Source organism: Lissotriton helveticus, chromosome 9, assembly GCF_964261635.1.
Source record: "Lissotriton helveticus chromosome 9, aLisHel1.1, whole genome shotgun sequence".
Taxonomy (NCBI): Eukaryota; Metazoa; Chordata; class Amphibia; order Caudata; family Salamandridae; genus Lissotriton; species Lissotriton helveticus.
In genome coordinates this window covers 1,033,812,723-1,033,838,952 of record NC_136070.1, presented here as the reverse complement: position 1 = coordinate 1,033,838,952, position 26,230 = coordinate 1,033,812,723, and the positions used below count along the sequence as shown (strand labels likewise).

General features: G+C 42.0%; 1 protein-coding gene across 20 annotated transcripts in view; it reads left to right on the top strand.

Moving 5' to 3' along the window:
* FOXP1 (forkhead box P1) overlaps positions 1–26,230 on the top strand; it is a 935,659-nt gene that overhangs the window by 832,449 nt on the left and 76,980 nt on the right. For 11 of the 20 annotated variants that reach the window (XM_078661363.1, XM_078661352.1, XM_078661351.1 and 8 more), the window contains 2 exons: positions 12,725–12,769; positions 15,485–15,589. In XM_078661363.1, coding sequence (XP_078517489.1) covers positions 12,725–12,769; positions 15,485–15,589 — 150 coding nt within the window. The remainder of the gene's footprint in view (positions 1–12,724; positions 12,770–15,484; positions 15,590–26,230) is intronic. The other 9 variants (XM_078661367.1, XM_078661364.1, XM_078661358.1 and 6 more) reach the window with 1 other exon arrangement.

Below are 26,230 nucleotides of genomic sequence, written 5' to 3'. Positions count from 1 at the left end.
CTTAATTTTCTGTTTGTTGGTGAACAACAGACACTGAAAGGATAAGTTACCTCGATCAACACAGTTCTTCTCTTGTTCAGTTGTATGTCAAAATACTGAGGGCCCAAAAAATACCCTACAAACATGTGTTAGAGAGAGTACATTTAAAAACAAGCTCCAGAACTCTGGAGTCCTTGCCCGTATGTACCGTGGATGTGCAGTACAAAAATGTATTTATATACATTTCTTTGCACCACTCATAAATTTTGAATATATATAGATGAGAATCACCACAGTACCTATATGTTGGGTTAAGTATAGCGAACCTATATATACTCTCCCTCATGATGCGTAATGGTCGATATTTTAACCAGAATGTTTTTGTAGAATTAGATGTCACTCGTAATACTCCAGTAGTATCTCGCTGTTCCCTAATATCTGTAAGCAGAAAAAAACGAGCTCAAGTGAAACTTACATAGTAAAATGTGAAGTTCATTTTGCCAATTTGCAAGGTACCAAAGAATGTAATTTGAGGAAGAAATGTTCACTTGCGGACATGCAATACGTACAGCAGTTGGCTAAACGCACCAGCAAAGTAGGACTATTATCAGTATTAATACAGTTACTTTACAGCAACTTATCATTTATTTGGTGCGGTATCGCGCACTTCTGTGCTTCTAAACGCTGTATATAACGGGTGTCACTATTACCGAATTTAATGATGCTTCCCCCGCCCTGTTGCAAAAAAATAATACATTGGTGTAGCTGCGGAGTAAACATATTAGTGTAAATAAACGTCCCTGACATGTCACCATGTTAATGAAACTCTGTATCGGTCTCTGAAGCGGTATATCCCAGCATTTACTTCAAAAATAGTGAATGAGGGTGTAAATAAATGGATTACTGCTGCCTTCCACTGCAGCAGTGTCCAGTAGGTGAATGTCATCCATTTGAGGCGGGAGTGATTGAATTACATCTTCATCCATAAGCAGAGCGGCTGCTGGTGCACTTAAGGTTTTAGTTGCAGTCTTGTCAGGCATTGTGGTGCCTGCCTCCATTTCACGAGACACTCAAACTCGGGTTTAGATGCACCGCCCTCCATTTCATCAGGGACCGGCACGTGCCGAAAACGAGCGCCATCAAAACAACCCTAGGAAAGAGGAAGACAGTGCAAAAAGCCTCCCAATTCTGCTTTTTAAATAATTCTGGTGGTTGAAATGCACAAATGATCAAGGAATAAAAACGGCTTATAGTGACAATCTCCTACATGCAGGGTGGTGAGCTTGGAGGCTTAGAAGTTCTGTAATTTGTTGTTTTATAGGGATACCTGTTTCAAATTGGGGGCCATCGAGTAGGGGCGATTAAATAATTGCTAGCCTGAAAAAGTGATGATATTTTAACATAGTTTCAATTCTCGCGCATGAAGAAGCATGCATGTTGTACATTTCAATCTATGTATACAGGTCAAAATGTATATACAAAGGGTCACAAATTCGTTTTTCCCCACTCTGCTGGCGCAGATGTAAGATATATATTTGCCCAAATTCATAGAGAGAAGTTGTGTGCGCGCAACATGCATTGCATATTTGCAAAATGCCGTGGTATATGCTTCTTGCACTTGCATGACTTTTGCACTTGGCTCCACCCAGGGTGTGTGGCGTGACCAGATTCCAGCACATGTCTCATTTGCAAAGAGATGGGATGGATTGTGCATCTTTTGCACCTCCCTCTCACTTGCTTCAGTCCTGATTCAGCGCTGGACTATCGCAGAGGAAGATGAAATGCAGGCCAGGAAGATGATATAAATATATATCGTCTGCATCACAGACTCAGTACTCTACCACTCAACAAATACATGTGCAAACTTAAATTTCCAGCCCTATGGTGGGAGGCGCTATAAATGTTTAAATTGGCATATACAGGCCCTTTAAGGCCCATACACTTCAGTACTGCTTCTAGGGGTAACGTGGGTATGAGGATGGGAGCATGCCAACACCAGCCGCACTCTATCAGCATGCCCCCATACACAGTAGGAGGCTGCGCGTAACCACCCAGTACTGAATCCGAGCTTAATGCCCATCCCCCTACTGCCACCTCGTCCTAATGGTGAATCCAGACCTGTGGGATCACACATGATATCTTCACCTTTTTAGGGCTCTCCTGGCACCTCTCATATGTGCAGTTTTGTGGATCAAATCTATAATGTATCAAATTATCAGTCAAATGTCAAACTGGCTGAAGAACTACTCTTCACGTGGAAATAGTCCTACAGTGATTTTTCCTCTGAAATGGTTTCCGCATTATAGTTCACACTGCTGAAGAGACATCTACTCGTGAAGTCCCCAAACGGCCTATGGCCATGTGGGAGAACCCCTGCACCCGAGGTCAGAAGCATTCGTAGCTGACTAGCTTTTCTCCGTGTAGATCCTAGGAAATAGCTTTTTGGTAAATTGTTGAGCTCAGCCCAGCACAGTGAATTCAATTTTCATTGAAAACCCCCCACATTACACTGAAAACATGAATTTTAGATCCATAGCATGGAGTGTATATTACCATTTTGACCTAAATCATAATGTAGTTATGCTAATGTCTGAAGACATCATTTAAGTCAAGTGTACGAATGGTCTGCAGAGTAGTGACCGATGTTGTGGGATATCCATTACTAGGCATGATGTATGGGATTTTGGGCACATGCGCAAATGCGTGTCTCCACTGAGCGCGCAGGAGGTTTGGTGTGCCGTGCAGCGATCTGTTAAGCAGGTTGATAATCAGATTTGGCATGCCACTCCCACACTCCTCTTTAACTTGTCGTACACACGGAAAATTATAACTCAATCATTCAGGGAAAACCCTTGAGCGCAGAGCAGGAAAAACACGGTTGGAAGAGATTTCCTGCCCTTGTGTGCTATGGGGAGATATTTCTCAGGCGTTTGATAAATGAAGGACATGATCGTGTGACTTGTGTGGGGGCTGAGGGCTCAAGTCAAGACTTCCTACTATACCCAAGACATTGATGGACATTGGACGCCTTTGTAATAAAGGCTCAATTGCTTCAAGGCTTAAAGTGATGAGTGTTTATTTAGATTTACAGCTTGTGGCTTATTCAATAGTATTGGAATTAAAAGTGGAATTAAGGTTTTATGCTGCCCTCACAACAGTCTAGCAGCCATGGGCCTCCTTAAGCCCTCCACTAGTTCATTGCCAGTTACGTGACATCACAGTGAGGTTGATGACTTCACTGTGATTTTTTTTTTAACATGGCTGTTTCTTCTGCATCTATAAGGATTAAGTTATTTAGGAACAATTAGCGCCGGATGCTGTTCTAGACCTGGCAGTGGGACGGGCAATGAGGCCTTTTCATGCTGCTCTATAGTAAACTTTATTCCACTTAGCAATTTGTTGGTAACATAGTTCAGTGGGTGAGGCACCCGCTGCTGAGAAATTTGTGAAAAACTTCAGAATATTAATACGAGTCCCAGCAGGGCTGACTCAACTCTTCTGTTTGCAAAGTATGTATATGGAATGCTATTGCATTGAGTAGTAACAAAATATGTTACTTAAACGTCGGTATACAATTCATTTCTTTAAATATATATTCTTAAGTAGTCAGTGTAGCTACATGGTAAAGTGAAAAAGTCATAGCTATTACTCTTTAGTATAGCTTCTTGGTGTTATCTAACAGCAGAAAGTGGTTTTGGCTACTACAAGCCCTGCCGCACGGTAAGCAAAAGTAATACATTAAAAAAAATGTTAATTGGGAATTACATTTACAATGGACGCATACTACAACACTTAAATTGTAACCATACTTTACTACAGCTAGTAATCAGGGCTGGACTGGGCACCCAAAGCAGTCCTGGCAAATTTGATCAGACCAGCCCCCATATTGTGCACAGAGAGCGAACGCAGCTTGTGAGCATGACCCCTGCAACAGTGGTTTGGGGGTCTCCGTAACTCACACCACCATTTCCTGGTACCGGAACTGGAAACAGTCCTCCTGGGGACTGAAACTGGTCTCCAGGGGGTCCAGCCTCCCGGGTGTTTGCCCGCTTGCCCCGCTGGCCAGTCCGTAAATGCCAGTGATAGACTTGTCCACCAGTAATGGCTAGTGGGTGGTTCAGGAACCACTTTTCCTTAATACCCAAGATAGTTCTGGACAATAAAGAAAATGTAAATCCTCCGAATAAACCAACTGTTAGTGGAAATTGACTCAGCCATATATTATGCCTGGAAGTTGTCAGAAAAGTTAGTTGGTCGGTGCTAAGATTGCAATACTCATTTTTGAGTCTACCACTTAATTTTCAACCTTTGCCCCACCCACATCAATTTTGGCATGCTGGATAATGCTCGAACAGATAACTTTTACCGAAACTTGAACCATATCAAAAATGGAGTTTAACGTTCCACCCTGATCTCCGTTTTGTCGCTAGAGAGCGGCTACACTTTTTAAGCTCACCGAATCGTTTGCAGAGATGGTAAATCTGCAGTGATTGGCTGCCCGTCAATAGATATTGCCCTAACAGAGCTTTAAAGGCGATTATTTTCTTTAATGCTGCTTCTCTTTCCGTACGGTAGAAAATTGTTGCTATTTAATTTGTAAATAGCTTTGATGATAAAGGTAGCACTTAGGCATCAAAACCTGACCACACAATTTAAAGTCACACTGAACAAGCATCATAGTTCATTTTTCTGCATGATATTAAAATTAATATTTTTGCATGCATGTCCCAGCATCCTTTTAGCAGGGACATTATCATTCAGGATTTATATATTTTGCCAGGCTGTGTAAAAGGCTCTCGAGTGGGATAGTGGCACTGCTGTACTCTGGTTTGGCTTGGAAACCGGGCATGTGTGATTTGTGTTTCCATTCATGGGCAGCATTTCTTCGCACAGTAACCACTTCAATGAGGAGGCACTCTGGGCCATATTAAATATTGACATGCATATTGGGGATATGGAATTTTACATGCTGATTTCCGTTTCGTTCTCAAGTTAAAATTCTAAATTGCCAATTTGTGTGGGTGTACACAACTAACCTGCCTCCTGGCACTTGAATAACAGGACGTTATTAATATCCAATATGATGGCACTCCTTTTACTGGCTGTGGGTGTTCGAAGAGTGGGGTGGTGGCGAGGAGTGAGAAAGCTGGGTCTTTCCTGCTGGGATCTAGACCAGTGCCTTGAACCCCCCCCCCCCAAAAAAAATCACTGAAACAGGTTCACAACCTGCTGAGCCATCTTGCCAGACCTTTTTCCTCATCCATTGGGACGTGTTATCGGAATCCTTCGGAGTGAAGTGCACATCCTAATAGCACATTAACAATTTAGGTTTTTTGCACCGAGTTGTATTTTGTCACATTGAAGAAACATGCTTAACTCCCTTGGCCCACCTTTAGAGTTTGCATTTTAATCTGTTACCCTTGTTTGGGGTAATGGTTAGTATGACACGTTCAAGATGCTTGAGGTCTGCCAGTAGAGCATTCCAGAGCCACAAAGCAAGAGGCAGTATGAATGTGTATGTACTTCTGATGAGTGTGAAAGAAATGCTGCTTCTAAATCATGCCAGTGCCCTGAAGTAATAACACTTTGCAAACTGATTACATTCAGTGAGTGTATGCATCAGAGCAAGTGTGCACAACAGTTTTAACATGGCAACTAAATGCAGTTGTTGACAGTGTGATATGCTTTCAAATTACAACAATATAAAATGAGCATTATTTGCGTTGGTTAACTTCTGAGTTCCTAGGAACTGTTAACCAGCCTGTAAATTAATCTATGTGTAGCACTTTGTATCTTATGATACAGTTTAGTCATTTTTAAGTACCATTGAATTCCTCCAAGCAGTTTGATTGATCACATTGTGAAAATTCTGAAAGATTAACTACCATCACCTGGATTCTAGGTGTGCCTTGTACATTGTCTTAAGGAGATATTTATAGTGTTCAGTTTAAAAAAGGAACTGTCTCGAGGCACATAAAGTACATTAAGGCTCGGGAGTGTGTTGGCTTTAGGCTTGTCCTTTAGATTAGTAAGGCTATGAGGCCTTTTGGAGGAAGTGGAAGTGATGTAGAGTAAAGCTCTTATGGAAGAGAGGCACCTCCATCCTTCACTGTCTCAGTTAACTGCTATGTAGGTAGGTGTGGATTGGCCTACAGAATATGCTGCATAGTTACACTGACCAGTGAGTGCTCATTATGTATCTGTGTGTTGTATGTGACCCTGTGTACCAATCTTCTTCCTTTGGCTAGGTTCTCGTTTTTACAAATACAGAAGGCAAGGATACCGTCAACAGGATTTGAGAGATAGCAGACTGTGTACTGTAAATGCATTGTATAGTGTGTCTTCAACTGGGCTGGTCTTATTGATACGAAGACGTTGCTTCAGATCCTGGGTGCATAAATAGAAAAGTCTTGTTGCTTTGTCTTTTCTCTTTTACACTTCCTGGTCTCCAGTCTCATAATATCGTGGCTTTGGGTGTTCCAGGAGCCATCACATCAGACATGGTGAGCTCATCAGCCAGATAAATAGGGGTTTCAGAAGGTGGTAATTGCTTTGTAAATGGTGCAGCTGGTGTTGAGGAAGGTGCAGCCACCAAGGTGAGCCAGTGGAGTTCCATCAGGATAGGGTGTAAAGCGAGCATATTTCTTCAGGCCCTGCATGAGACATCCTGCAGCATGGAGTCTAGGAGGCCATATAGCAGGGCATTTCCACCATCCAGATGCAAGAGTATGATGGCTGGAATAGCAGTTCTGAACGTGCTTTCCAGGAGGAATGATCTCATGCTCTGCAATATGGAAAACTGACACCAGGCTGACTTTGTTTTCTTGGCAATGGGGGTTGAGGTTGGTGTCTAGGGTGAATCAGATTTACTAGACACTGGGTGAATGCTGATGTTCGAAGCCATCAAGTTTCATGTCATTCAGCTAGGCTTATGTTGTTTCTTGCCTGTTCTTTTTGGCAAGTAGGATTTTCTTTTTGTCTTAGTGATGTTGAGCTTCAGCTAGGGGCTGGACATCCTGATCTGGATGAGGTGCAGGGAGTGTTTGAGGAGTTGGCTTTCTGAAGCAGAGGATGGATGCTTTCAAGTGTAATTGTGTATTGGTGGGCATAGGGTGAATTTAGATGCTGTTCTTGATGAGCCCCAAGTGCCTCAGCATAGAAGTTGGAGATGACTAGGGATAGTATAGAGGCCAGAAAACTCTGACGGTTGTAGGGATCTTCTGGGTGAAGGTACCCATATGAACAAACTTCTCAATTAGAAATGGTAGGAGAACCATTTAACAACGTTGCCAGTAAATCAATTATGTATCCAATTTCAGAAAGCATTTTCAGTGGTAGTGTGAACAACTAGCGTGTTCTTTCTTCTATGATGAGTTTTATGTAGATGATTTTGTGACTGACATTTTCACTTTTACTAAGGGAAACTATTTGGTATGAGCAGGTTGTGCAGTAGACCTTGTGAAAGCTTTAAACATTAACATAACGTATTTGTAAAGCACATGTTCAACCGTAGGCATCTTGACGCTGAATAACTTGTTCATGTTTACCCAATCAATGGTACCCATTTTATCGACTTCAGATTGATGAAAGGCTGAGTGGACTCGCCAAGATTTGAACCTGTGACCATGAGGTCAAACACAGGCCGCTGTAGTGAATGCATTAGTCCACTGAGCCACCAGACCCGGCTGTTGTACTGGCTAAAGTGAGCTGTGGTATTTCACTTCAGACGCACATTAGCCCTTACTTAACCCACATTTTCCCATGTGGTGTTTCTAAACTGATCTGGCCTCATGTCCAAGTGATTGGCTCTCTGCTTGACAGCTCTCCAATGAAAAGCCATTTTTACCTTGTAGTGTTTAATATGAAGGCTTCACTTTGTGCATTCTGTCATTGAAATTAATATAATAAGAAACACATTTTAATGTTGCTATGCGTTGTTGGCACTTCTATCACTGCCAGTAACTTAGGTAACGCACCAAGACAAACCTTAATCAAAGGTTTGATTAAAAATAAGCAAATCAAAAATAAAAATTGGGAGCTGAAATTGAAAAAAATCGTTGCTCTGACACCAAGTCCTGAATAGGGTGACGTGGCAAGAGTTGTGCAGGCTGGCAGCGCTGAAAACATGCCCCACCATGCAAAAATGAGCAAGGGCTGCAAGGTATTGTTCATTGATACTGCAGCTCTATAGTTCAGGAGCCTGATGCATCGCTTCACAGCCTTCTGAGATAAATGAAAGGAGTAACATCGAGTTTGGTATCAACAATACCGGTTATCAGCAGTTAACGATCAATCCCTTCATAGTGTGTGCCAATTAGTAACCTTGGCCTTATTGATTGAGGCTCAAGACAAATCACCCACAATTCCGTCTGCCTCTTGTATTAACGTTTATATAGGCATTCAAGAGTGGGCTTTGGTGAGCTGTGAATTGTGCTGGCATAATTTCACGTTACTTTTGTTATGTGAAATGCCAGAAGTTTAACCGTTACGCCACTGCGCGTTATTTACAAGCCATTTGAGGTAAAAATCTATAGCTTACACACACAGGAACAACAGAACGCAAGCCGTTGTTCACTGTGCTTTTATTTTTTTGGGCCTATTTATTAGCGCAAAATACATATTGGCTTCAAAAAAGTTGACACAAGTGTGTGTTTCGGTGTAAAATATACCTCGAAATGACTGATTAGCATTTCGCGTACTTTTGCCGGATTTTCACGTAGTAACGTGAATATCTTACACCACTAGTAAAGAGCAGTCCCTTATGTAGAATACCCAAGAAATTAAAGTGCGCATGGGGGTTTCTACTCTAGTAGTTCACATTCTGCCTTGTCACGCTTTTCTTTGCCCCTTATTTTGCATTCACGCATTCATTCGTAAGCCTACAAATGAGCAGTCGGACAACAAACTGTTGACATCTTCATGGAAATCTTCTCAAGGACTGTATTCTCCAGCGCCCCCTGTTTCCCAACAGTTTTATTCCTACATGGCAAAAATTAAATATTGAACTTTCTGAGTTAAAGGTTGATATGCAGGGTCTAGTGGCTCGGTGGACTAATGAGTCCACTATAGGAGACTGTGTTTGGACTCATGGTCACAGTTTCAAATTCCTGCAGCCTTTCATCCTTCTAAGGTCGATAAAATGAGTACCTTTGAGTTGGGTAACAATAAACATCTGTTATTCAGCACCAAGATTCCCTTCTGGGTGAACGAGCGCTTTACAGATAAAACATGTTACGTTATATTTGTTCAATTCATTTTTTTTTTGTATATCTCCCATATACATGCACTGCTCTGATGTCAATTATGTAAGCACTTAGGCAATTTAGAAGAATACAAAGGTTCCTTATATAAGTATTTTCGATTTTAAGGCAATACATATCATGAAACATATTCCTATTAAAATACTTGCAGTCCGCGATGGCAAATTATTAATTTGTTTCCAAGTCAGCCTGAGCGAAGATTATTTTTCTTGTGGGGATTATTTTGGCGCCAACTAATAGACCCGCTGGTCAGAAAAATATCTGAACTCCAGTTTTCTCCTTGTGTGAACACTAGAAAAAATACCATGAAGGGCCCTTAAATGTCATTTTGTCTGCGGAGCACGGTTTCCGCAGCACAGGTGGTGCTAATGTAGGACAGTCCCCCAGGCACTTGTCGCCGAGAGTTGTACAGCTTGTTCAGTGTCTGCATCCATATGGCAGTCTGTTCCATTCATGGAAATTCGTCGTAGCAGTTGCCCGTGGTGCTGTGGTCAATGTAGTGTAAACAGAAGATCTTAATTCTCAGCACCCTACATCAAACAGCTTGCTTTGTGGGAGATGCAGGTTCTCGAGCTGGCTATAACTCATCCTTCAGCAAATGGCAGAGCAGCCTTGCTTGTGTCCTTTTGTTTTTGTCTTTAGTATGATGTTGCAGGTACAAAACATAAATATATGGATTTTTATGGGTTTCTATGGGTTGCTGACTTTTAGGGAATCTCAACCGGATTGAGGAGGGCACACAGAGATTGCAACATCTTCTCCAACAGTCACACACCAGTGCACATTCTGTAGACCAAGTTATGGCAAAAAGTGCATTAGCAAATGTAATTTTTATTTTGTTTAATTTTCCAACTGAAGAATCCCCATAATATGAAGATGTTCACTAACCTTTACATATACCTTTTGTAGGCATACATTTCTGTGTGCTTTGAGAATAGTAACAACTATGCAAAAAGCTTGACAGTAGCCTCAAAGGGCTTGATGTAGAGGTTGGCAGAGTGGAAGCACCCCAATAAATTGTCAGTGCTTCTCCTCCCTCATTTATCCCCCAACTCCCTCCAAACTAAACTTCTATTCCCTGATCTGCTTAGAGTCTGTGAAGCAGCAGGACTGCATTGGGGGATCCTCCACTGGCACTGCCAGAGTAAACTTGTGATCTGGGCACTTTTTTAGTTAGAGAGAAAAAACTCCCAAAGGTAGAGGAGTTTTTTTTTTTTAAATGCTTCAGCATGCAGAGTGTTTTCTCCCTACCTGTGTAAACCATCAGTAATGGCTGCCATCACTGACAGTTTAAACAGGCAGGGAGAAAACACCCTGCATCCTGGAGCATTTTTTTTTATAAACTCACTTTGGGAGGTTTTATTTCTCTTTAAGCAAAAAGGTTTAATAAGCAGGCGCATGAAATATGCTGCCTGCTCTGCAGCCCTGGTGCTGGGAAGGCACGAGAAGTTCTTTAAATGGACTAGAGCCTCCCGCCTTGTAGAGCAGTGGACCATCCATCATGATCTTTTTGACTTGGTGGTGGTTCTAAGAATTGTAAAGGGCCTTCTTATTACACTCCTGTATCCCACGCCCTGCCTCTCACGGCGCAGTGAGACAATTGTAATATTGGCAGAAGGAAACCAATAGTTACATGGAAGCATCGGCCTGGTTTATCATAATATTGCATAATAAACTGGGCATGTTTACTTTAAAGGTTATTGCATAACAGTAATATATACAGCCACTGAAACCCTGCTGTGTAAAAGTAGGAAGTCTGGGGCACAGCTTTTATCGACGATGAAACAATATTGCATGGGTGTAAACGTGGTTCTCGAGTTTCCTTTGCTCCTGGGTTACAAGAGAGTCTGTCTGACCCCGGTGGCCCTGGCTCTCCTCGTGCTCAGCAGGTAGATGCATGCAATATTACACTCTGCACATGTGCACATTGTCATTCGGGTGTGAATCCTCACAATGCAGTGTGACCTCAGACTTCATGTATACAAAAGAGATGACATACAATTAATCAATCGGCCCTACAGATTCTGTGTTCAGAGACAGTTAGGGCCAGATGTATCAATGCTTTTTTGCGTTCGCAAACAGGCCGATTCCCAGAATTGGCCCGTATGCGAATGCAAAAATGTGTTTTGCAATGTATTAAACTCTTGGCATTCGCAACCTGGATAATCGCAATTTTTTGCGATTACCTAATTGCGAATGCAGTTAGGAAATCACAATTTGCGATTCCCAAAATGCAATTCATGTAGCAATCGCAAATTGCGAATTTGCATTTAGGAATCACAAATTACCATAACTTCAAGTTGGTATTAATTTGCAAATTCCTAAAACAAAATGCACATCTTTGCATTTTTTTAACTGCCATGTGGTGCACACACATGCCCTGGGTGCATCTATGTGCGCTACATCTGCATACTTACCTTTTTTGGGTATGCATCAGGGTGGCCTTTTGGCCCCTTTGCACCCTTCAAATTGCATGCACAATTTACGAGTACAGCAAATTGCGAGTACAATCCTATTCATTCCGATGGGCCCATAGGCCGATACGAATGAATGGGAATATATTCCTTAATAGTGAATCACAATTTGTGATTCGCTAGTAAGGAATATGTAAGACTTCCAATCTTAGTTGCGAAACATATATACATTGCATTTTCCGAGTCCATAATAGGTATTCGGTAAAATTCGTTATTAAGGACTCGCAAAATACAATGTTGATTCATCTGGCCCATAGTCTAAGTTGCTGGGTGCCTTATGTTTGGATTAGAAGCCATACCAGTGCCTACCCTCAGCGTTCCATATTTTAATGTGTAAAAACTGCTGCACGCCCATTTTACAGTACAGCACTGTACTTTTTTTTCTTATACAAAGCTTTCCGTTTTTTGAGTCGTGACACACGCTCTCTGACTTTCTTGTACGTGCCAGCTCCGACTTTGTGTGACTTTTTTTTTCATGTTCAGTAAACAGAAACCAGCAGATGCCATAGCAACGGCTGCACCAAAAAGGGAAAGTGTTTACATTACTTTCAGTTACAGAATATCCTAATAAAGAAGTATGCATGCCCGTGGTCTGTCATTTCTTCCGGTGGGGATCTTAAAAAAGGTTTTGGTGCTGGCTTACACAGCTCAGAGAATGACGATATGCTGGCCCTTGGGCGTTAGAAATGTTTGGGGAATAGAAAAAAACAAGACAATGTTGTGATTTCACATGATTTAGCTAAACGTGGTTGTGCCTTCAGTTGAAGCACTCAGCATGGGGTAATATGATGGAGATTAATTTCTGCGTGGACAGGTATCAGAGCAGCTTGGCACACTACACACTGCATGCTGTGTGGAGGCGCCATCTGCTGCCATTTTTATTGTTTTCTCCTCTGAGGTTCAAAGCGCTATTTTAGTTCATATCAAGTCCTAGAAATTCTGTTGTTTATTTTTTAACAACCTGTTCAACCAAGTACTTTCAAAGCAATAGGGGTTTCTTTTTGTCTTTAGATCAGTTTTCTTCTCTCAGATGCAGCCCTGTTGGAAAATGTGCAGGTATGCCTCTGCGAGTTTTGCATTAATCTCTTTGAAATGTTTACCCCAAAATAAATGATGTGATGGAAAATTGTGTGTCGCAGGATAATGTTGGAAGGAAGGTTCTTAGACAGAAAAGTTACCGTTTTGCAAGAAAGCACCTGAATTCGAGAGTGCATAAAATGATCCATGTGTTCTAATGTTTTATTGCTTGTTCATTTTATGACTTGGGGGCACTTGACAGAACCTGCCTGCTCACAGCACCCTGTTGGTTTTGCACAACGCAGTGTTGTTCTAAAACCAGGTGTTTGCTCTGCACCCGTTGAACCAATCGGATGCAAGGAAAGTGACTAAAAGGTGCCAAAGGCCGATCTCTTTGAAACTGATGAAGTTTAAAACTGCTGTGCTTCTAAATGTGCTCAGCTGCAAATTACAATGATAGTGTGATGCAGGGTACAGTGGACCTCTACCTCAGCAGGTAGTTTTCTAACCCCCAGCACAAAAAGTGGCCCATGGCAAAAAGGGCGTTTGGGCAACCGGCTGAGGCCCAGGGAGCCGCTGTCCGCTCCACCAGATGTTCGCACCACAAACGTGCACATGGAGACCTATTAAAATGGGCATCTTCCACTTACAAATGGTTACCACTTGCTCTTAGTAGCTAGTAAAATTGTAATACCTTCCTTAACGAGCTGGAGGTGGGGGCTACACCCTTTGCTGCACCCTTCCACTTGTATTGTATTTTGGGAGCTCCCAGTGACAATAGGCATGTGTAGTTTCAGAAGCTGGTGCAGTGTAGTGCCTGTGTGAAATACAAAGTTTGTATGCACATTCCTCAATCTAGTGGCCTTGCCCTGATGGACTGTGGTGTTTCCTTTCTTACAGCTTTGAGACTTTGGCTCCTTGTCGATGCTTTTTAGGCCGAGCCTGGGCAGCACGTATGCTGCTCTGCAAGGCATGCTGTATTATTGCAGCGGCTGCGATTTCGCGGCATTGCAACACTTCCGCAAAACGGGTGGAGCCGCGTCGGCCGTTGGACGTGCGCAGCACTACGAAGGTAGTGCTCGCGACGGCAGCACTTAACGGGTTACGTAGGGACGTGACGCTCCGCCCACTCTCCGCCCAGTTTTTTCATTGGCTTGTGTCATTGTCCATTGTAAACTATGGCTTTTCATTAGTCAATAGCCTTAGTAGTTCCTCCTAGTACCACCTTTTCATTTTGTAACCTCCCATGAGGACATCCCCTGTTACATGTGTTTGGTAGGCTTTAATTACAACCTCCGAGCGCTGTCTTCTCAAAGAATTTTGTCCTGCCTGATCTTGCCGGCAGGAAAAGGCAGGACACGCTCTCTCCTAACGCATTTGCAATGCATAGGTCTGGCATTTGCGAGAGTTCAAGCTATTGGCATTGTAAATGACAATGCCCTTTATTGATTTGTTTTTAAAAAAACATAAAAAAAGGCATTGTCATTTACAATGCCAATAGCTCAAACTCTCGTAAATGCACGATCTATTACATTTCAAATGCTCGTTTTAATGTGGCCTCAGGTGACAAGACGTTGCCATTAAACATATTAACATATTATTAGTAATCCCACACTGGTGCATTACTGCTCCACTGAGTGGGAGGAGTGGGAAAGTGTATGGAGAAAAGCATTTAGTTGATCAAATGCCGAAGTCGTAAGACAGAAAAAATACCAACTACAACTTAATAGACCTCATCCACCTAGTCGTCTAGAGTTGATCTTCGCATAAAATATCTTGATTTGAACATATTTAAGGTAAAAAAAATAATAATACCTGTTTTCAGGACAATTTGGAATCGTCTACCAGATAGTGAAAAGGTTTCCATGCATAAGAGGTATGAAAAAGGCCTGCTCCTTTAAGCCATGGTGCACCATTGCACCCCACAGATACCATTTCCCTGAATACTTTGTAGCTGGGATGAAAGCTCTTTAGACTGAGATCACAACAAGTGGTTAACCCTTTCGATCCCAGGCAGTTGTGGCTTATCTCCAGGTTCTGTGGCTTGGAGGCGTGGTGATACGAGCCGCGCTTCCACCAGAGTCATTGCTCTTGCTGCTTGGGCACAGCAGCTGGTGGCTGTGGTCCTGCTGTAATGGGATCGGAGCATGGTTTGTTGGTATAGGGAACTGCTGGAACTCTAGAAAGGAGTCTTACAGTGCAGTCACTGAGTATTAGTTAGATGCACAAGCCTGCGTCTCTGTCACTGGGTGGTATTACTCTAGCACAGAATACTACAGTGGTAACTTTCAAGCAGTGGGCACTACTTTCTGGTAAAGAATGGAGTTTAATGACACACGCAACGTTAAAAGAGGGGATTTTCGAAAATGTATTGAAACTATTTTACTTTGTTTGGAAAGTAGCCTTATTGTATGATAAAGGAAAATAGAATGATTTTGGTAATTTTATTAAAACAATGTTATTGTAGAAAACAGCCATGTAAGTTTAACTTGTTTTACTAGTAGACCATGTCTTTATATACAATACCTCATTCATAGTTTTCCGCTTGTTAACGTTATAATAATAGGTGTTTCCAAACTATATTGCTAGTAAAGAAAATAGGTTTGTGTTTTTCTGCATTGCAGATTGACCTGTATCAGTGTGATATTTTTATTTGTAATATTTTTTTAAATATATGCTTCCCACAGCATGATTGCAGAAGGTCTCAAACGAACAGGTATTTAGAACCTTGATTGTTTTCTTTTTCTCACCCAGTATGTCCCATGAGGAGCACACGCACAGTCATCCACTGTATGGGCATGGTGTTTGCAAATGGCCAGGTTGTGAAGCAATATGCGACGATTTCCAGTCATTTTTAAAGTAGGTACACATTGTTATTTACTTTGTTTTTATGTTTAAAAAAACACCCGAAATCTGTTACCCTTAAAGCCTGCAGAATTATAGGCTATGGCATCACGGTGCCCCTTGGATCAGTAAAATTACATCAGTTTTGTGACATGACTTCAAAGTAAGGTCTTGTGTATAGAGAGACCAGTTCAGTAGAGTCCCCTTTATAATTGTACATGTTTGTTAACCTTTTACGGTTGAATTTTTTGTATTTTTGTGTTGGTTCTTGTGAATTGGGATCAGTTGTTAACTGTCAGCGGTCTAATGTATTTCTGATCTGATTCTCGAGTTTTTCTGGCTACTAAATGTTGCATGAAATACAAAAGATTTCCATATGCAAAAGAGAATTGTGATTTTCTCTTCTGTATGAATGTGTTAGTGATTGGGAAAGGTAGGAAATGGATTAGATTAATGGAAATGCATGTGGACTCAGTGTTTACAGTTGTTTTGTGTGATATTGCCAACCCAAGAAACGCATTTAAAAGTACTTCCTGCAAAAGGTAGGAGTAAATGTGTCCACAGCATGTGTATGAGAACACCCCCATATTACATGGGAATGTAGAAGAAGGGGAAAATACTATTTATTTTTAAAAAAAGAACAACATGCACCCTGCTCTCCTCCTATTCAGTCAGATAGTCCAAGAGCAAACTGCCTGCATGGGATAGGCACCGGTAAAGACATTTGTGTCTAGAACACATTGGAATTTGGGGACTTACAAATTAAGAGTACACCTATGAGTACCTATCATTATTCTTTCCTTTATCAACCCTTATATTTTCTGTTGTCACAACCTCTTTCTAGCAGCTCTTACTGAACGCATGCATCTTTGAAATAACCATGTATGATAGAGATTTTTGGCACTCTCTTGTGAATTGGTTGACTTTCCCTAGAAACTACTCATATCCATCTTTAATAGAAGCTACCTCTTAGTTTCTTGTCTGCCAGTGAGATTTGTTACATCTCTATAGGCTCAGCTCTTTGTCCAATCACCTCTCTTTAGTGGTTCCTGGGATAAAGACCGTCTTCTGCATCACTTTTTCCACGTACACTATTGATGAAGTCCGCTCTAGTCGTTAGAACTGGAAGTACTTACATTTACCCATTTTGTTAGAACCTTCATCAGTAGACAGACATGACATTTATTATTCATATATATTTACATTCGTACTGGGACACTTTAGCCATGGGGATGGGACTATTAGTTGTGTGATAAAGTAGCCAAAGTTTTTCGTCTAGGGTCTGTGTCATGTTTTCCTCACAGGTGGAAAGTTACTCCTAATTGGTGCAAAACTACTTCTGTCAAGACACACATTTTTGCCTGTTGCTGTTCATGGTGTAGTTGTTGAAATAGTGGTCCGTGGCTACTCGTGGTGATAGGCTTTTCCTTCTTTGTATCTCCCAAACTCAAACCTAACAAGCTTACATTACTTGAGGTTAAGGCACAGCGTCTACTCTTACTCCTCTTTACTACGGTATTTTTAGGAAAGTGGATGTGTTTTTTAACATACATTGTATGTTCCCTCTCATATTCATTTAGTGTAATAGAATGTCACAGGCATGCAATCAACCATAGGCTTAGAGTAAAAAAGTTTCAATGAAAATTTAAATCAGTCACGCCTGCTTCATAGTTGTACCTTAAGATCTTGATGTTTCCAAGAAGTTGAGTACTTTTGCATCATTGCTTACTGTACATTAGGTCTTTTACAGGAAACACTTGAACGTCCTGATATAATTTGCCATCTTGTTGTTTCTCCGTTTATCTCACCCCATATTTTAACCTGAATCATTAAGAAAGTGTCTTGTCTGTTGAAGACTATAATTACGTGTCTGTTCTTGGTGTACTCTGACATTAAGAATGTCCTTCCTATAGTTTATCTAGAGATTCACCTGTTGTCTCGCACAATGGAAAAGTATTCACACAGCCTCTGACTATCTTAGCATTGCTTGTAAAGTAATATATTCCTTGACACCCTGGAAATCATGTATCTGGAGTAAAACTTAATTTTCCTTATAAGAGTATTTGTTCCCTGTAGTCCAGGCTTTTGTTGTAATTCACACTTAAGAATTCACTGTTTATGGAAACGATTTACTAAGGCACTCCTTTAGATACCCACATTTCTAACGCATAGATATGTACAATTCCTTTTAATCAGTGATGGCCAAAGTAGGGAGAGCACCATAGGCCTATTTTTACACCAGAAGTACTTTTATAGTTGAAACTGGTAGAGTGATTCAGTAGCATATGCCTTCTTATCAGCATGTTACTTTTATCTGCGTCTTATAGGAAGCTTATTAGACCCCATATTTTGCTTCTACTAATCCTAATTCACCCAATATTACATGGAAGTATACATATTAATTGCCCTGCAGCAAGCCATCTTTTTTGCAGGGTTTCTTTGAGATTGTGCTATATGTCATGAATACCCTATTTAGCCAATTGACAGGCAACTGCAACATTGTTTGCCGTATATGTTAGTGATAGATCTTAATTTGACTTCTGCCAAATGGGTTAGTGAGATAAATGTTCAATATCTCTTCTACCTTTGTGTAAATTTCCCATTTTCAGATGTTACACTTTACTTTTTTTAACCTCTGGAGCTTGTATCTAAGCAGAAAATATATATTCTAAAATATTTCCGACTAATCAAAAGCAGCTTCTTAGCAGTTTGATTAGGGTGTGCACTTTAAAATGCTCTGCCTGGTCTACAGCTCTTATTATAGACTTCAGAGCTGATTTACTAATGCTCTGGTAGTAGCTCCTTCAGCTGTCAGACCCTAACCTAGCCATGGGTCTTTGAGGAAAGCACTCGTGACTTTTGTTTTCGGGTCGGACTTTGATAAGCTCCCCCTGTTTTGCTGGAATTATTGAGGGTGTGCTCTCTAGTTGTCCCTTGGCCCCAAGTAACCAGTGAGGGATGTGTTTTACAAATTAAAATATCAAATCATTCAGCCATTATTAAAACCCCATATTGTCGATCAGGGCCTTCACATAGATCTCAGCTGTTTGTAAGTTGTGCATTATCTGCTGTTTGGAGGTTGCTTGCGTTTACAGGCGACCCCATACCACACTTCACAGGTGTCTGTTATCCTTGAGGGAGGAGAGGGTGCAGTGGATTTCTATAGACTGTTGAAGCTTAATCTGTTTGCCTCTGTTTACGGTTGCAGTTCCTACATGTTTACGATCAGTCAAATCGAGGATTTCTGAGTGAGGAATCTTTCCCTGTTCGAGCATCGGCACTGTTGTCCTTTTAAGTGGTGAATTCTTGGAATGACATAGTAGTCACTGTTTCTCAGTTTCCTATAGTGCTTGCTGTAAATTAGATGGCACCCTTCGTATCTTAACAAACTTTATTCAGAGGAGTCTACCAGTTAAACCATAAACCCAGGGTGATTGTGATTTAGCCCCCTTAACACGGTGCTTTTTAAATGCTGCTAAAGAACCATGATGTCCAGCACCAGGAAACAGGTTTTATTATAGAAGGGGAAAGCAGCCCATTTAATTATAAAAAATAGTAGGTATGGAATTGTTTAAGCACACATCAGGAGCACCTGGTTGAATACCTGGAAAAGTTTTAAAATGAGCTACACGTCTGTGTGATGGTGTAGCATAAGGTTAATTTTGTAATCATAGCGTGATCCTAGCTAACAAGTAGTTCTGTTTATTTTGTAATAACCCACTAAAATCATCAAGAAAATCCGATTAATATATTTACCTAAAAAGGAGACAATAATCAATCCTTTAACACATGTTCAAAACCAATTGTGGCAAAGCATATTGGAGTAGCTAAAATATGAACAAGCACCATACTTTTCTTATTACCGATCTGGTGATATTCTTAATTTAATGACCTCAGTGCTAAAAAAAGAAAAAGTAGGTGCACAATGAAGCGGTACGCATTTGGATCCATAGTGTTTTTTAGGACCTCAGTCCGAGAATACAATACTTGATGGTCATTGAGCAAGAAAACTTGTTGATGGCCCATGTTGCATCAGGCACAAATTGTATTTCTCAACAGTGGCTTTAAGACTTTACCTCTGCTGGTCTCTGAGCAATTCTCAGCATTTGATCCATCACAAGAGCACGTGGCATTCAGTAACAGACTGCCTTGTCTCTCCCTCAATCACACACTCACACATACACACTCTCTCGCTCTGTAGTATTTTGATTTCATAGGAGGTTTTTGGCTCTGAGTGGAAGGGTTATACTTCTTGCATTGTTTGTTAGCGTTAATGCATTCAGAGACCGCTTGAAAACAGCCCTTGTTTCATAAATATTCCATCTGTCACCTTAAAAGGTTTCTTGAATATTCCTTCCTCCCCTCGGTTCTGCTGCGTCCTGGAGAGGCAGGATTCAGACTCCTGTTTTGCTTACTCTGCCTTACTTGGCAGTTCAAGAAACATCTGATCGTCAGACTAATAGGAGAATATTGCTTAAAATGTTAAGGGATAACCCCATGCCCTTGTTAAGCCAGGTGTTTACAGGAGAAGATGAATACTGACTGCTTGGATAAAAGCTTGATATGCCAAATCCACATCCCAAAGTGACTATTTGATGGGTTTGCATGATAACTTGGCTTTCCTTGTTTTGTTCTCAATGTTGGATGACTGCTTGATATTGCAGCAACCCATTGGTTCCTTTCATATATTGTGGTGATTGAAGCTGAGGAAGTGCCCATTAATTTGTGAACTGAGACATAGAAAAAAGGTGGGTTGCCAGAGATAGTTTTCAAAGTGGGAAAGGACTAGATTTCATGTCTTCCAGTGCCAATGCTGATATCTAAACAATAGATTGTAATACCTGCAAATATACATATATATTTATAATAACTACTGGTGGTCACTAGTAGGTTTTTATAGTTAGGATTGAGTTTCCACTGTAGGAAATGCATTTTTTGACTTACCTCGATATTTGGTGCCAGCTGACGAATATTAAAAAAAAATCCCAACAAATTTGATGCTTACTTCAGCAGCTATCTGGAAAGTTTCGGTGTGATCTGTGAAGCAGTGGCCGAGAAACAGTTTGATTCCCAAAACATATTTTCCTCTTGTTAATTCCCATAGGGTTTTTGAAGAGGACTACAGCCCGAACCACTTAATGGGATTACACCAAATTTGACACGTAGTTAGAGCTTGGTCCAGAGTAGTGTCTGTGGACAGCTTGTTGTAAATCTGTTCAGTGGTTTTAGAGAGATTAACTGAAATCCGTATTTTTATATTTGTGGGACAGATCCTCTGTGGATCCGACGGTCCACTGCTAAACCCTGATTGGCTGTCAACACTTCAAACAGGAAGTGTTGGCAGCTATTTTGGGACTCTGCTTCAGCCGAGTCCCACAAAAAATGCTTATAATAAAGAAACTGGGCAGGGTAGTTATACACTGACCTCCTAGGTGTGGTGGTGGGGACCCACAAAAACCCTGCTGTGGATTGAAAACATTGTTTTTTGCAATTTTGAAGTGATTTTGTGGTTTGATGCGCAAATTCGCAGCATAATTGAGAAAAAAAGCGGGGTCTCCTGTGCTTGTTTTTAATCAACCCACAGTGTGGGTCAAGTCCATGGGGCATGCAGGCATTGAAAAAAGGAAAGGCTTAAAGTGCATGGGGCCCCCTTTCCTTGGGTCTTATTAGCCCGGGCGACAACCACATCCGTCGGGTCTTTATTTGAATAAAGGAGGGAGGCCCTGCGGACCTCCCTCCGGAGGGGGGGGGATGTCTGAAGCCCTGGGGACCACCACCTCCTTTGGGCAGAAAACAGAAAAATTTGAGGGGGGCCTCACAGGCCCTCCGAGTCCCGAAGACCACCACCTCCCCAGGGCCTATGAAATGAATAGAAGTGGGAGCCATGCATCCCAGGGTTGGCCTGTGCAGATCAAAGTAAGGGGCCACGCGGCCCCCCTCCTGGAGCCAATAATGGCCCTGGGGACAGCCCCCCCCCTCCCAGGGCCGGCTCTTGCTATGTTCCGCGGTGCCCACCCCGGGACATAGCTGTTTGCTCTGACTTGGCAGGAGCATTGACAGCTTCCGCCAAGTCAGAGCAAACACTCTGCTCTCAGCAAGCAAGAGCTGTGAAACTGCTCTCGCTTGCTGAAAGCATATTTTTCATCTGTTTGTCCGCCTGCTGACAAGTGGGCAGGGAAACAGATGAAAGGATCTATCTCACAGACCGGGATCTGCATGTTTAGCAGCTCCCTGTCTGTGAGAGCAATGTACGGTCCTGGGGAATGGGCGAGTAGAAAGAGGCAGATAAAGGTCAGAAATGAGCAGAAAGGGGCAGAATTAAGGTAAGAAATTAGTAGAAAGAGGCAAAATAAAGGTCTGCAGTGATCAGAAAGAAGCAGAATAAAAGTCAGAAAGAGGCTAAATAAAGTTGAAAAACGAGCAGAAAGAGGCAAAATAAAGGTCAAAAATTATTAGCAAAAGGCAGAATAAAGGTCGTAAATGAGCAGAAAGAGGCAGAATAAAACACCATACACAGAGCCACTGAGATGCACATTACTCACAGACCTAATCAGATATTTATGCATCCTCTCAGAGACCCAGTCAGACACTTGCACACCCACTCACAGACTCATGCACTCACTGACCCACTCTGATACTCACTTACTCATCACAGACATTCAATGATGCTCATGCATCATCGACTCTCACACCCAGAGACTGATGCACCAACTCACAGACCTGCTCAGACACTCATGCACATACTGACAGACCCACTCAGACACTTGCGCATCCAGTCACAGACCCACTTAGACACCCACGCACACACTCACAGATCCACATAGGCACTCATTCACCCACTTACACTGCCATGTATACACCCATACAGTCACAGACATACCCACACACAGACCCATACAACCACTCGCACACCAACAAAACCATTCACACATCCAAAGACCCATACAGCCACTCGCACACCCGCTTGCTATGGTTAGAGATTACAATTAGGAAATAAACATTTTAGAAAACAATTGAAATGTATTGAATAAACTAAAGGTTACAGGGACATTATAGCTAGGAAATAGAATTTTAAAAACTGCAGAAATGTTCAGAAAAAAATAAAAGGTTACATGGACGTTACAGTTGCGCTCAGATTTCACTCATTCAAAACTAGTGAAATTCAGCAGTTATAGTTACCTGAGCTAACTATAACTGCCTCACAGGGCACTGCTTATGACCTCACATATTACATCACTCATGACCTGTTCGGTGACATTACTGATGATTTCTCAAAAACCATCACTGATGACATCTCAAATGACATCACTGATGACATCCTCCACGGAACTACTCACATCCCCATAGAACCTCTCATACACCCACTCAACCCCTCCCTTTACTCCTTTACCGACCCCTACCAGTACTCGCACAACCAATCACTCAAGCATTGAGCCACTCACATAACCACTCACTCATACTGCCACTCACACACCCACTAACTCACCCATACAGCCACTAATGCATCCACCCACTCACACATCCATCCATACAGACATGCATACATTTACACACCCTCTCATATACCGTTATAGCCACTCACACACCCACTCATATACCATTATAACTGACACAGCCACTCACTCCCCCGTACAGGTACTCTCACCCGCACACTCACCAATACAGCCATTCACAATGCCACTCACTCACCAATACAGTTACTGACACACCCACTCACATACCCATACAATCACTGACAGCGCCACTCACTCACTCACCCATACAACCACTCACCCACAGAACCACTTACATACCTAATCACATGTCCATACAACCACTTACACATCCACTCACTGACACAGCCACTCACACAGACATTCACTCTCCAAAACAGCCACTCGCACCCGCTCACCTATATGCATACTCAAACAGCTGCTCACTCACCAATACAGCCACTCAAACCCCCACTCCCTGGCCCATACAGCTACTCAAGTCACCCATACAGCCACTCGCACATCCACTCCCTCTCCAAAACAGCCATTCACTCACCCATACAACTACTCACACACCCACTAACACTTCCATACAGCCACTCAGACACCCATACAAGCCATTCAGGCATCCATTCACACACTGATAGTCAGACGGCCACTCAGTTAAGATATGTTAGAAATAGTAGGACTAATTACTAGTACAGAGCAAGTAGTAATTTAACTTGTGCTGTAATTTTGTATATATATATATATATCTTTAAGTCTCAGAAACATGTACAAAACAGTGTCACAGGATGATGTCATCAGTGATGTCAGTGACCCAGTCATGAGTGATTTAATATATGAAGTCATAAGCAGTGGATTTCAGGGGCTTTACAAATGTGTATATATATTCATGGTAATTTCCAAGTGGTAATATCATTCTGATAGTGGTACTCATTTTGTGAATCAGACAAGGATGAAAGGCTGAATCCGCTTTACCAGAATGTGAAATTGTGGCCTTCAGGTTATGCATCCTTCTCATTAAATGGGTCTTGATAGGAGCGCTAGAAAGTCAACTTCTCTACAACAACAACATAGTTTCTTAATAAAATAACACTTCGTTAGATGGTCTCAGGTGGGTGAGAAAGAAATATCTCCTCCAAACTCATTCAATTACTCTCCTTTGCTGAGCTTTTTTAGTTAGAGTATTAAATGTGTGTTTTTACAGTGGTAGCTTTGTGTACAGTAGAGCCATGGCCAGGCATATTACAAACTTCTCCCATATAGGGCATGAACACTCCCCAGATAGAAATGATATAATACAAAGATATTCCCTCCATCCTCCCTTTATTCTGCAGATTGAATAACTGAGGTAATGAAGTCACCTATAGGCCCATTGCGACATATCTAAGAATTTGTGCCAGTTCCCCGTTGTCACAGTCACTCCTAGACTCAGGACAGACACCAGGGAACCTGAACTTTGTTTCACCCAGCTGAAGTGACCTCACGCACTTTTGACCCTTCTGTCCTACGTCCACCCCATAACATTGCAAGCTTCACCTTTGCCGTGCCCTTGAACCCACAACAACTAACTGATTGTGGCTGGAGGGCTTGGGAAAGGTCATGTAGTGAAAACCCGAAAAAACAAGGGTATTCGGATCCTCCCACTGCCTTCTTGGCGCTAGATTCCAGGGGTCACAGGGGCACTGGACATGCCAGTGGGCATGACGCCCTGACATCATGGCCGGGAGTGTCTCCTCGAGGAAGCAGGGGTTGCCTCCACAGCAGCGCCGCCCGAGCAGAGTTTAGGGCGAGTCATGCCTGCTTCCCGTGCTTTCGGCCGGGCTCCCCCTGCCACTGCGGCTGTCAGTTTGGCAGTTTAAGCTAAATCCAATCCGCAGATACGTTTTAAATTATAGATTGGTATCGCAGTACAAGTGCAACTTCTGTTAAAGGGCGTTCTTCTGAAGTCTGAGGCAAAACCGAGCTGCGGGCTCTGAATTGTGGTATTTTAATAACCACTGTAGTCTTACACCTCTGCTCTTTATATAAAATCACAACCTTTAATTTTAAAGCAAGTGTAATAACTTGCAACAAGAAACAACTGTCGCTGTTTCCCCTACCCCCGAATTAATTTTTTACGAAATTTGGTACAGTTTATGTGCAGGAGACTGACTGCTAAGTGCAGCCGGTAATGTTTTCACAAGTGTTTTTATCATGGTAACATCTTGTTTACTTTAGTTGCCTGCCTAAAACTACTTGGAACATGTTAAGAAAACATTTCGAGAAAGCTTCTACAAAGAGCCTTTTGTTTAGCAGCAACTGTGAGGCTGCACAGCTCACAAAGGTGTTAACTTTCAACCCCTTAAGCACTTCCACATGAAATTCCAGCAACTATGTTTGTGGTTTTGGAAAAACAAAGTGCATGTTAAAAGGAACCAGGTATATGCTAATACATGTTGAAGTAGGCCGGAAATCATAAATTGTTTCAAACACATTAATTGCTATCATTTGCATGTCAAAATGTTCTGTGGAAAAAATGTCTGCACTCCAGAGCTCTGGCGGGTTCGAGCCACGGTGGTAGCTAGGGTAAATAACACCTTGTGTACGTTTCTCTTTGTTTTTACGTCTATCACGGAGTTCTGTGAAAAGAAATCCACGCGCGGAGGCGCTTCCATGCTGTTCGTCAAGTGGGAATGGCACGCGGGCACCGGTGCGCTAAAACGCAGCAATGTTCCGCGATGAAAGAGCGACTGAATGCGGGTTTTCCGAGCCGAAGTTCAAATCTGGAAGCTGCCTTTTATTATTTTATGGCACTTCTTATTTAAACTTACCGACGCCGCTCAGAAGTTCAAGGCTTCTCGCGCCGCTGTTTGCTGGAGAGGTCAGTGTCTTAAATGCCACAGTGCCCTCTGGTGACCTAGCGTGGAGAAAGTATGAGGGAATGTCTGACTTGACCCAGCGGTAACCTCCAAGCTGTCGTTCGACTACTAGTTTCAGCCTTTTTGTGTTCAGAAGATTTATGGCTTAGTTTTTTTGTAAGCATTTAGGAAGTGTGTGTGTTTTTTTTAAGAGTTTGTGTGTTTTGTTACTAAGGCTTTTGCGTGGGGATGTTTTATACCATCAAGGGCCTGTTGCGTGTTTCATTTAAAAAAAAAACCTAGTTGTGTGTATTTTTTAAGGCTGTCTAAGTGTTCTGTAA